The sequence below is a fragment of the Mus caroli genome, chromosome 4 (genome assembly GCF_900094665.2).
Source record: "Mus caroli chromosome 4, CAROLI_EIJ_v1.1, whole genome shotgun sequence".
NCBI lineage: Eukaryota > Metazoa > Chordata > Mammalia > Rodentia > Muridae > Mus > Mus caroli.
The window spans coordinates 133,861,445-133,873,301 of NC_034573.1; the positions used below are offsets into that span (position 1 = coordinate 133,861,445).

Consider the following 11,857-nt stretch of genomic DNA (forward strand, 5'->3'; position numbering starts at 1 on the left):
CTCTGTAGCACTGAGATATATCCCAACTCCACTTTGGGGACAGAAAACAACAGTTTCGCTCATGCCCCATTTGTTTGCATTGTGCACACTTCCTGTTTGAATAAATGTAGTTAGCATCCCAGCAACTTTGTATGTGTCCAAGGCATAAGTCCCCCTCTACAAACAATGCACCTGCAGCCTCAGAATGTCCATGAAGCCAAGCTTATACAGGGCTACACATACTTCCATCTCTCACAAAGAGTTTACATCTCTCTGTCCCCAGTAATTATTAATTATAGGCAATTTCTGTTCAAGTGTCTGAGTAAGCATATCTAGGCATGAATCACTTTAGGGCTAATTAATTCTGAAAGGGCATGTGTAATTGAAGTCGAATTATTTTGGAAATCTATATGAGCCTATAGGTTCAGTTCATTCAATAAAAGTTCACAAACCTGGACATATCTGTCCCAGACCCGTACTACCTGTAAACCTTGCATAGCCACTCAGCCTTTCATTCCTGAATCATCCAGGACAGTCTTCCTCCCTGTTAAGGGACCTATCCAGAACACCCATGATTTCACTGTCTTGGGCCATTCACAGTGCTTCAGGAAGAGCATTCTGGGTCAAATATTTGCTTTTAAGAAAGGGAGCCAGGCATGGTGGTGCACATTTTGAATCTCAGCATTCCAGAGGCTGTAGAGGAGAGGAACAAATGCCAAGCCTGTGAAGGAGAGACCCAGAGCATCAGGTCCAGAGCATCATGACCAGCCTGGATGTGAAGTACATAAACTAAGGTGAGGAAGGAGATTGAGATTAATTCTAAAGACAATATCTTCATCTTTTCAGCCTGCTGTGAGACACCCCCACTGAAGTGGAAACGCAAGGTTCTTTGGAAGGTCAGATGAGTGGAATATTGTTTTGCTGGTGCAAACACAGGAAGGAATGTTTCACTAAAGCAGGCCCACGTAAAAGGCTAAGGAAGACTGGTGAAAGGAATATTTAGCTGAAGCAGGCAGAGGTGAAAAGTGCTTCTGCTAAAGGAAGCAGGGGGAAAATGCATAATGAAGGTTTCTTTGGCAATGCCATCCTTATGTTGCTCTGCCTTACATTGCCTACTTGAACACCATCTATTTGGAGTCCACAGAGAGTTTAATTTTTTTCTTTTTTTGTAATTTATCAGTTAGACTTATTTATATCTATTAGATCTATTCTTTATTTACATTTCAAATTTTATCTCCCTTCCTTATTTCCCCTTTGAAACCTTCCCTTATCCCATCCCCACTCCCCCTGCTCACTAACCCACCCACTCTGCTTCCCTGTCCTGGCATTCTCTACACTGGCCCCCTTCAGAAGCTCAAGGGACTCTCCTCTCATTGATGTGCCACAATGCCATTCTCTCCTATAAATGTGGCTGGAGCCATGTGTCCCTCCATGTGTACTCTTCGGTTGGTGGTTTAGACCCTGTGAGCTCTGTGGATACTGGTTGGTTTATGTTATTGTTCATATTGTTCCTCCTATCAGCTACAAACCCCGTGAGCACCTTGGGTCCTTTCTCTAGTTCCTCCATTGGGAATCCTGTGCTCAGTCCAATGGATGTCTGTGAGCATTTACCTCTTTATTTGTCAGGCACTGTCAGAGTCTCTCAGGAGACATCTATATCAGGCTTCTTCTGGAAGCACTTGTTGGCATCCACAACAGTGTCTGGGTTTGGTAACTGTATAAGGGATGGATCCCTAGGTGGGACAGTCACTGACCAGCCTTTCCTCCAGTTTCTGCTCCAAACATTGTCTCTGTATCTCTTTCCATGGGTATTTTGATCCTCCCTCTAATAAGGACTGAAGTATCCACACTGTAGTCTTCCTTCCTCATGAGCTTCATGTGATCTGTGAATTGTATCTTGGGTTTTCGGAACTTCTGGTATAATATCCACTTATCAGTGAGGGCATAACGTGTATTCTTTTGTCATTGGGTTACCTCGCTCAGGATATTTTTTTTCTTTAGGCAGTTTCTCTCTAGTTTGATTATGTATTGTACTTCCAGACAAGATTTCTCTGTGTGCTTGGCTGTCCTGAAACTTGCAGGATGGAGCATGATGTCTTTGAATGCAATGATCTGCCTGCTTCTCCCAAATTCTGAGATTAAAGGCATGGATCACTCCTGCCTGGCTGTGCGACCACTACTTGGCCTCAATAGTTTTAATGCCAAAATTCTCCCCTCTAGGATATGAAACCTCTCCAAAGCCCCCTCCTTCTCAGACACCATATGCAATCCAACCCCAGCTTGGGAGAATATATCTGGTTGAGAAAGGATCACCAGGAAGCTTTAAGTTTCAACTCATGATTCCATGATGAATAGCCTGTGCACAAATCAATAGGACCTTTGTAGTAAAAATTTTTGGGGATTTTTTTTTACACCATTTTTGGTCATTCAAATCCCAAATAAGTGACAGAGAACTTTTCTATTTCTAAGAAGCCTTAATAGCTCTGGAGCTGGGCAGATATCAACTCTCTATGCTATTTTGACTATATCCCTGTAAATATTCCAAAGAGATAACATGGCCTGTCTGCTCTGCTCCTACTTTAACAGGCCAACCCTCATGTCCTCATGATGCATTTACCCCATGGTGTCTTCTTTTCTCCATTTCTCCTCATTTTCTCTCCTCAGACCCCAAGCCTGGGAACCAAAGTCCCACACATCTTTGTTCTTTCCAGCTATTTGCTGTAGGGATCTTTATTCAGCCTATAGTTTTGTATTAAGGAGAAAGGTTATATAGCATCATTTGTCTTACATGAGGATTTCCTCAATCTGATGGGCAACCAGAGCTTTATGCATCACAATACACAGCAAGAGAACAAACCTCAATACAGGATCTCAGAGAAATAAAGAAATTCCAAATTCCTAGCCTTTCCTTGGTCATCTGCATGATCCTTGGCAAGAACAACTAAGGAAGTTTATGAAATGGCATCATTAGTCACTAAGGACAATTGTTGGTGGTCACCTGTGTCTGTATATTAGGAGTAGGTTGTATATCAGCAAAGTTTCAGCAGCCATTGCCAAGGTATAAAGGCACTGGGAAACCTAAGAAATAATTTTGTTTGTTTGTTGTTTTGTTTTCTAGACAGAGTTTTAACTAGGCTATTTTGAACTGAGTAGATCAAGACAGACTTAAAAAAAAAAGTCACAGGGAAAATCTGGCCTCTGCTTTTCTGTTGCTGGAAATAAAGGGACATTCAGGATTGTCAGGTCTAAATTCAACTACAGATTAGCATTAAATGCAGTTGAGTTTCTTCTACCTGTGAAGTGGAGACTTACCTGTTCCTTGGAAAGCAGTTTGGATGGTGTTTTGCTGGGGCCACACGTGAATGATTGTTTAGTTTAAATGAACAGGTATAAAAGGCTCTGTAGTGGCTATTCCTGGTTGTCAACTTGACTATTTGGAATGAACTACAATCCAGAATTGGATAGCTCACCAGTGACCCTAACCTGGAGGCTGGGAGGTAGAAGTTTATGATCTGGATCTTGTTATGGAGATCTTGAAGCATAGTGGCTATGGATTCCAGAAGATAAGGATGGAGATATCTCCAAATTCAAGGCCATCTGGGATTAAAGGTGTGGTGGCACATACCTTTAATCTGGGCTACACCTTCTGCTCGAGTCCATATAAGGACGTTGGAAGGAGGGAGACTCTCCCTCTTTGGCTGGCTTGCCCTGTGGGACTGAGCAACTGCTAGATCCTTGGACTTCCATTCACAGCTACTACTGGAACATTGTTGTGAATTGGACTGCAGACTGTAAGTCATCAATAAGTTCCTTTACTATATAGAGACTAGCTATATAGAACCTTGACTAATACAGACTCCTAAAGGAATTCTGCGTGAAATAGTCACAGGAGACATGAAATTCTGCTAAAGCAAGCATGAGAAAACACAAGTAATGAAACAATTTGTACTAATGACATGCATGTTTTGGCATGCTTTACATTGCATAGTTGAGCTGCATATGTCCAGATTCCAGAGAGAGAAATGCATGGAAAAAATTCTTGTCCTGTATAGCAGTTTCTTGCCACTTCTGAGGATTTGGGTTGTTTGGCAGTGATGTCAACTTAGACAGGGGAATGTGGTGAAGCAAGACCTATGAAGGACACATGATNTTTGGAAAGAGTCTAAAAAGGATTCCACTGACAGTGATGGAGGCTGAGCTTGGCTTGTTTATAGTGCTATCTCTGCAATGCCTGTGAGTCTCAAGTATTTGCTAAATATTCCTGCCCTGATGAGGCACAACAATGAAATTCTCCATGAATTCTGCTTGGTCCCTCTTGCTGATTGCAGCCCAGGCTAAGGTCTGGCTCTTTCTGCTAGGTAGTTCCACCACTGTTGTTTGGTGTTTGCTAACCAGACTGTAAAGGACTGGCCTGTTGGTGTATCCATGAAGTGTTTGTGAGTGGATGTACCTGCTGCTTCTGACCATTCAATACAGATTGGATTTGTTCTAAAAAACCTTTCTAAACAAGCCCACTTTTATCCTTTCTTTCCCATTACCTCTCGGGGTGGTGGGCTATATTGGACGTCAGAGGTTTTTTGTTTGTTTGTTTGTTTCAGGCGAACAAGACTTTATTCATGTTTTGAGGCTAAGTGAGATGTCAGTGGTTAAGGGCACTGGTTGTTATCCCATAGCACCTTGTTTCACCCACATGGCAGCTCATGTCCAGTTCCAGGGAATCTTCATCTGGATTCAGAAAGCACGGATTCATACTACACATGTCTTACAGTAGTAGATAGGTATCTGTGAATGGTGCTCACAGGAGGGGAGGTTAAAGTTTTTACGAACCATATTAAAAATCAGTATTTGAAAAAAAAAAGTTCATTTGATATGGTATAAGTACACCAAATTACACACACACACACGTCACACAAACAAAAACATGTGCACAGAGAGAGAAGAGTCAGAGTGTGACAGGAGAGAGAGAGAGAGAGAGAGAGAGAGAGAGAGAGAATCCAGCATATCTACATCACTAAATGCTGTAGATAGAACAGAAACTAGAGCTCTGTAGAGAGAGAATCAGGGTTACTGATTCTCACGAATCATTTCCAATTGGCTGCATCTTTAGAATTACTGCCTTGCAAAAATAAATACAAGCCATCCTCCAGCCTCATCCATCTGAGTAGATAACATGCTGAGAGGACAGAGCTTCCAAGTCACCTACATATTCCAGAAGAGAATGTGGATTTGTTACAATATGGTTGCCACACATTTTCAGAGGATATTTGAGGAGGAGTTTTTGTGTGCATGTCTCGTGTCAGGAAGAGAGTAAAGGCAATGTGGTACACACTCAGAACCATGCACATCACCTGTGAAGAAAACTCATGCAGGTGTGTTGGTTTATAACATCTAACCTCCTGGGTAGAATATTGAGGCTGGAGGGTTGTTGCTAATAGGAGTTTCAGATAACCACAGCTAATGTGAAAAGAGTTCCTGAAAAATAAATTCATAAAGGCAGTATGTAAAGAGCCACTAAATTAAGGAACAGATAAAACTCAGTGAAGCAGACTGAGTGGTTTAGTTCATGGGTTCTCAGCTATCAAGCCTGTGTCAGTTTTTTGGCTTTACCAAAAGGAACTATATCTTTTTTCCCTTTTTTTCAAGGCAGGGTTTCTCTGTGTAACCCTGGTTGTCCTGGAACTCACTCTAAACCAGGCTGACCTTGAAATAGGCGTCTCTTTGTCTCCTAAGTGCTGGGATTAAAGGGGTGCACTACCACTGTCAGGCTGAACTATTTAGACCTGGGTAATGAAAAATATCTTATGCAGTCAAACACATTATGGTGTCAAACACATTGAGACCTCCTTCTTCCTATGATGGGTTTGGGTTAAAGTGTGACATATAAACACTTTTCTCTGGTTGATTTCTATGGTTTTTTTTTTTTTTCAGTTTGAAAGTTTGCTTTGAGTTAGGGTGTCCTTGTGAAGCTGAGACTGTCCATCTCTCAGTCTGTGAGATTAGGTGCTTGTCCGAAGAATATATCACACATACAGGCAACTGCTTTTCAGAGAGACTGCTTAAGCATTTGTATGGGCCTATATGAAACCAAGCTGCATTAAAGCTACATATGTGTGGGGAACCCTATGTCCTGTCTCTGTGTGTGATGGTACTTCAGTCTCAAGGACCCTAAGGGTCTACGTCACTTGAAAGTTATGGTCTTCCTGTTATATCTATCCCCTTCGATGCCTGCACACCTACCCCCTATTCTTCCCCAACTTCCATTCACTTTTGTCTGTGGGTCTCTGATTCAGCTGCTGGATGGAGCCTCTCAGAATAGGAATTCTAGACTCAGGTCTGCAATCATAACAGAGTATCATTTATGATTTTAAGAATTGGTGCTTGTCCATGGGAATGGTCTTGTTCTGGGATCATTATTATTTGGCTATTCCTTCAGTCTCTGTTCCAGCCTCCATCCTGGCATTTCTTGTACACAGGATGAATTTTGGGTCAAAGTTTTGGAGTTGGGTGATTGTCCCTGTTGCTCCACTGGGTTTTCTGCCTGGCTAAAGTAGATGGCCTCTTCAGGTTCCATTTCCCTCATGCTGAGTGTAACAGTTAAGGTCACCCTATTGATTATTGGGCAACTGCCTTATCTCAGTTTTCTGTCTGATCCTGGAGAGAGCCACAACTAATCATCCCTGTCATCTGCAGATTTCCATTCATACCCATGGCCATCTTGCATCTTTCCTGTCTCTGCTCACACCAGATCCTGACCCCAAGCATTATCCTCCCCATCCTCTCCCGCACCATTTCCTCCTTCCATCAGCCTCTTATGATTATTGTATCTTCATTCTATGTGATATTCAAGCATCCTAACATGTTTCTTCCTTGTTGATAGCTTCCTTGTATCTGTGGAGTATAGCATGGGTACCCTGTATATTGAGGCTAATATCCACTTATTAGTGAGTATATACCATGCATGTACTTTTTGTACTGAGTTATCTTACTCATCATGGTATCCTGTTATTGTATTCACTTGCCTGCACAATTTATGCTGTCTTTAATTTTAATAAATGCATACTAATCCATTGTGTAGATGTAACCCTTTGTCTTTATCAGTTGTCATCTGTGGTCATCTCTGGTTGTTCACAGTTCGGTGCTATTAACAGAAAGCTTCTATAAACCTAGTTGAACAAGTGTCTTTGTGCCATGACAATCTTTGAGGTCACCAGAGAATGTAGGTCCCATCAGGATAGCACTCTGCTCAGGGCAGCTTAACTTGACCCACAGGACTCATCAAGCAGAAATGTTGAGTGGCTTATCTCAACTTCAGGATCCACAAATCTGTTTAAGGTGGGAGGAGAGGTGGCAAGACAATTGTGGGTCCCCTGAGATAGCAGACTGCTCAAGGTAACTTGACATTCCCGAAAAAACTAGCTGATCAGGGAATAATGGAGAGGGAATGGATACTTACTTGTATAGTTTCTGATCCACAGGTCTGCTGAAGGTGGCAGGAGATTGCATATCCAGAGGGAATACAGGGTACTTTGGGCAGATTAGAATGCCTGAGATGACACTATGAGGAGGGAAGATGGCAGGGAAGGGAAGATTACCAGAAGGGTTCAGATTGCCCAGGTCTGATGAAGGTGGGAGGATAGGTGATTGGAAGAAGGACAGAACTCTTCAATAGCAGGCTGTTCAGGACCTCAATGCATTCAATCTCTTAAAGGACAGGTTAGAGCTCAGCATGGCTCCTGCTTCTAAAGCTTATGGAAGTAAAATTTGTATCTGTTTTATAAGATATATTGTTGTTACATTGATTGTAGTAAAAGCTTGATTGTTTCCCACAAAAGTGTTGCAATCAGCTGGGCTGTGGTGGTGCATGTCTTTAATCCCAGCACTTGGGAGGCAGAGGCAGGCGAATTTTTGAAATCAAGTCCAGTCTGGTCTACAAAGTGAGTTCCAAGACAGCCAGGGATATACAGAGAAACCCTGTCTCTAAAACCAAAAACCAAAAACCAAAAACCAAAAAAAAACAAAAACCCAAAACAAACAATAAAACAAACAACATTAACAACAACACCCAAAACTAGTGGATCGGAATAGGCAGAATATCATGGAAGATCTGTTGAAATGGGTCCTTATATATTACCAGGAGGACCTTGAAGGAATGGTGGCAATGAGAAAGCTGGATAATGTGTTATCTGAATAACAAGGTTTCCAATGTCATCAGACAAGTGATTGGACCTCTGCCTGGTTTATTTATTTGGGATGAGGTGGGGGTAAAAGGCTTGCTAAAAGTGTTTGAGATGAAATATTTTCTTCCTTTGGATATTTCCTTAGCATCTGCGTACCTGAAAGCTACGATGAGCTTCAAAGACCCACCAACACTCTGCCAGCTGGCAAGAAGAAGTTTGTTGAAAGATGAAGCCTTGACCATCTCTGCTCTGCCGAACCTGCCTGTGCAACTCTTCCCACCACTCTTCAAGGATGCATTCACCAGCAAACAACCTAAGATCCTGAGCCTGATGGTGGCAGCATGGCCCTTCCCACTCCTTCCTGTGGGAGCTCTGAGTGGGATTNATCACCTGGAGACCCTGAAAGCTGTACTAGATGGCCTTGATTTGCTGATATCACAAAAGGATAGACCTAGGTATGTGAGTCTAAGGTAGCATGGAGGAATGTGTGTGGATGAGAGGAAGTGAATACAGGATTCACAATGGGTCCAAGGTGAATCAGAGGCTTGTTTTCAAAGATATATCTATTTAGTATTTATAAGTACACTGTAGCTGTCTTCAGACACACCAGAAGAAGGGATCAGATCTCATTACAGATGGTTGTGAGCCACTATGTGGTTGCTGGAATTTGAACTCTGGAGTTCTGGAAGAACCATCTCTGTATCCCAAATCAGAGGCTTCTGTTGTACAGGTCAGTATCTTTTAGAGTGGAAACAAAGAGGCAGGACTCTGGTGTATGAAGGACAGCTGAAAACAGAAATAGTGTACATGCAAAGAGTATGTCCCTGCCTCTTCCCCAGCCACTGAAAATGGAAACTTTGTTAAATGAATTGATTTAAGGGAAGTTGAATTATGGGTCATGCAGATTACACATTGTGTGTCCTGTCCTATGAATGTCCTTCTACTATACTCACAGCAGGTGGAACCTAAAAGTGCTTGATTTGGGAAATGCCCACCAGGACTTCTGGGATAGTTGTGCTGGATTACTTCGTGAAGTCTGCTCTCAAGATGTCTTTGGCAAGAACCAACCAGTGGGAAATCATCCCGTCCTAGCGGGAAAACAGACCATGACTATAAAAATGAATCTTTCCCTCAAGTCCTGCCGATATTCTGAATACCTAAACTATTTGCATTGGTGGGCTGAGCAGAGAAAAGATGGGATACAGGTGATTTGTGAGAAGCTGGAGTTTACGGGCATTCACTGTCATGAACTAAGGTTCTTGAAGTTTTCTTTTGTAGCCTCAATCCAGGAATTGGCAATAAAGACCACACACTGGGATATATATAACCTTGCATTGCTAGCCCATGGCCTGGGCCAGATGAAAAACCTCCAGAAACTCATTTTCATGAACATCAGGAGACCTGCTTCCCTTACAGACCTAGAGGAAGCCCGTATTGTTACAGAGATCTTTTCCGAGTTCTCCAAACTGCATAAGGTCCAGCATCTCCATGTGAATAATGTCTTCTTCCTGAAAGAACGCCTGGATCTAATGCTCAGGTAAGAAAGGACAGAGAGCTTTATTCAGGGGTGAGGAAATTATTTTGTTGTTGTTCTCCTTTATATTAAATATGAGTTCATATGGTTGCTTACATTTATATAGATGTGAGCTTAGCATATTTGATATAGTACTTTATGATGCTATTGCATCCTGACTTGTCACCTTAGTAAAACCAGACATCATGTAGGTGTCCATGATTTTGAAAACGTTTCTTGAGAAACCCTGATGATGGATAATTGATCTATAGAATATATGAGATGTTATACCACATGGCCTGTCATGTCAATTCTTTGCTCGGAACTATATGAACCATTTGCATCTGCCTCTGACTTTCCATGGGTCAGAGGTAATTTGAGCACAGGTTGGGGCTGAGTAGATGGGAAATGAGTGAATTACAGTGGTCATAAGGAAGCCCTGTGAACAGAACAGAGTCTTTGTGGAAGCTGGAGCACATGGAGATAAATATTGGCAGAGCTGGGAATGGTTTGTGTGGTTTCCAGTTGAAGATCCTGCATTTTCCTGTTTATATCACCTGTCCCCAAATATGTTTTGTTTTTACTAGTTCATAGAGATCAGTAGAGCTGAGGCAGTACCAGACAGTGATGACATATTTCATACATGGAAGAACATGGTAGCTCTCCATCAGGGAGCAACCTGACCTTGATATTAATAATGATCTGACAATGACCTTTGGCTAAGGAAACTCTGCTACTTTGAAATAACAGCCTTTTCTCTGTTACTATTGAACTTGAGTGAGGTAAACCCCCCCTTCTCTCTCTCTCTAGGTGCTTTGAGGGTCCATTAGAGACCCTTGCTATCACTTATTGCAGTCTTTCAGAATCAGACATGAGGTATCTGTCCCAGTGTCCAAGCATCCATCAGCTCAAATACCTGGACATGAGTTACACCACCTTCAAGCCTTCAAGTCATCGATTTCTAGGAAGCCTACTAGAAAGACTGACAGCTACTCTGCAGACATTAAAATTGAAGTGCTTTAACCTCACCGACTTCCAAATCCGTGACCTTCTGCCTGTGCTGAGCCAGTGTTCCCAGCTCACTCAAGTTGATTTTGCGATGAACGAATTTTCCATGGTCAGCCTGGAGAAGCTGCTGCAGCACACTACCAACCTCACACAGCTGACCCTGGAGAAGTACCCTGCCCCTGTTGAAGTCTATGATCACTGTTATGATGTTATTCCAGACAGATTTGTACAACTTTGTTCTGAGCTTATGAACACACTCAAGGGTGTAAGGCAGCCAAAGCAGGTCTATTTTGTGAGTACACCATCTTTACGTAATTATGAATTCTTCATTTATAATTTGGAGGGCATGGATTCTTCTGAGCAATTAATAAGGAGAGGTCTTTCCTGGGCTCAGATAAATGGAGATCAGGTCTCAAGAGACTCATTACAGTTATAGAACATATGTATTCGAGCATTTTGAATGTACTTTGGAAAGATAATTATTTCATTTTCTTTGAATGTCAGTCAAATTCTTCTGATTTGAGGTAGTTGTGTTGAGATGGAAAATCATGAGCTTATTTTCAGCCTAATGTCTACAGTACAGACACACCCTTGAACAGCAGCTATATCTGAAAATTGTAGGGCTGCATTCCAGCAATTTCTGAGTATGAGGGACCCTAGAAGTAGGGAAGTGGATAAAGAGTGAGGACATTATAAAGATCATAATGGATTTGAATAGGAGGGCTCTGTTTCATTCTCCTTGTGGATGGCATCCACCTTTTGGCTCTCCCCTTACTGTTCTACAGTATATGGACTTATTTTTATGGAGTATAAGTCTGACTGAACCTTGGAGTCCTTTGGTATTAGACTTTTATCACTATTAAGCTGTACCTCTTTCTTGGGGATGTCCAGTAGCCTGCTATTATCTTCTACCACCACTGTTACCATTATAATTTCTCATAGGTTCTAATAAATCTGTTTTGAACAAGAAATTGTTTTTGATTTACTGAGTAAGTTCTCTGACAACATCATACTTGTGTATTGTGCTTACCCTGACCCAATAATCTTGTGTCCCCTTGTTTTTGCCTCTTCTGCCTCCTAGATCTTTCAGAGTAAACAGTGACACAACATGTTCTTTCCTTGGAGAGGCTTTATTTTTTTTTTTTAATTTTTTTTTAAAGATTTATTTATTATATGTAAG

At 41.8% G+C, this 11,857-nt stretch overlaps 1 protein-coding gene and 1 pseudogene across 2 annotated transcripts; one reads left to right on the forward strand and one right to left on the reverse strand.

Annotated features, from left to right (window-relative positions):
- The first annotated feature begins 3,676 nt into the window (after nucleotides 1-3,676).
- Nucleotides 3,677-11,645, forward strand: LOC110293592 (PRAME family member 12-like). 2 transcript variants are annotated; one of them, XM_021161473.1, is made up of 4 exons: nucleotides 3,677-3,770; nucleotides 8,302-8,611; nucleotides 9,112-9,693; nucleotides 10,480-11,645. In XM_021161473.1, exons 2-4 carry the CDS (start codon nucleotides 8,325-8,327, stop codon nucleotides 11,111-11,113), a joined length of 1,503 nt encoding a protein of 500 aa, XP_021017132.1. In that variant the 5' UTR covers nucleotides 3,677-3,770; nucleotides 8,302-8,324; the 3' UTR covers nucleotides 11,114-11,645. The 2 variants fall into 2 exon arrangements, with proteins under 2 accessions (XP_021017132.1, XP_021017131.1); XM_021161472.1 differs by lacking the exon at nucleotides 3,677-3,770 and having other exon boundaries at nucleotides 8,268-8,611; nucleotides 10,480-11,113.
- Nucleotides 11,280-11,857, reverse strand: part of LOC110293448 — a 34,877-nt pseudogene continuing 34,299 nt past the window's right edge.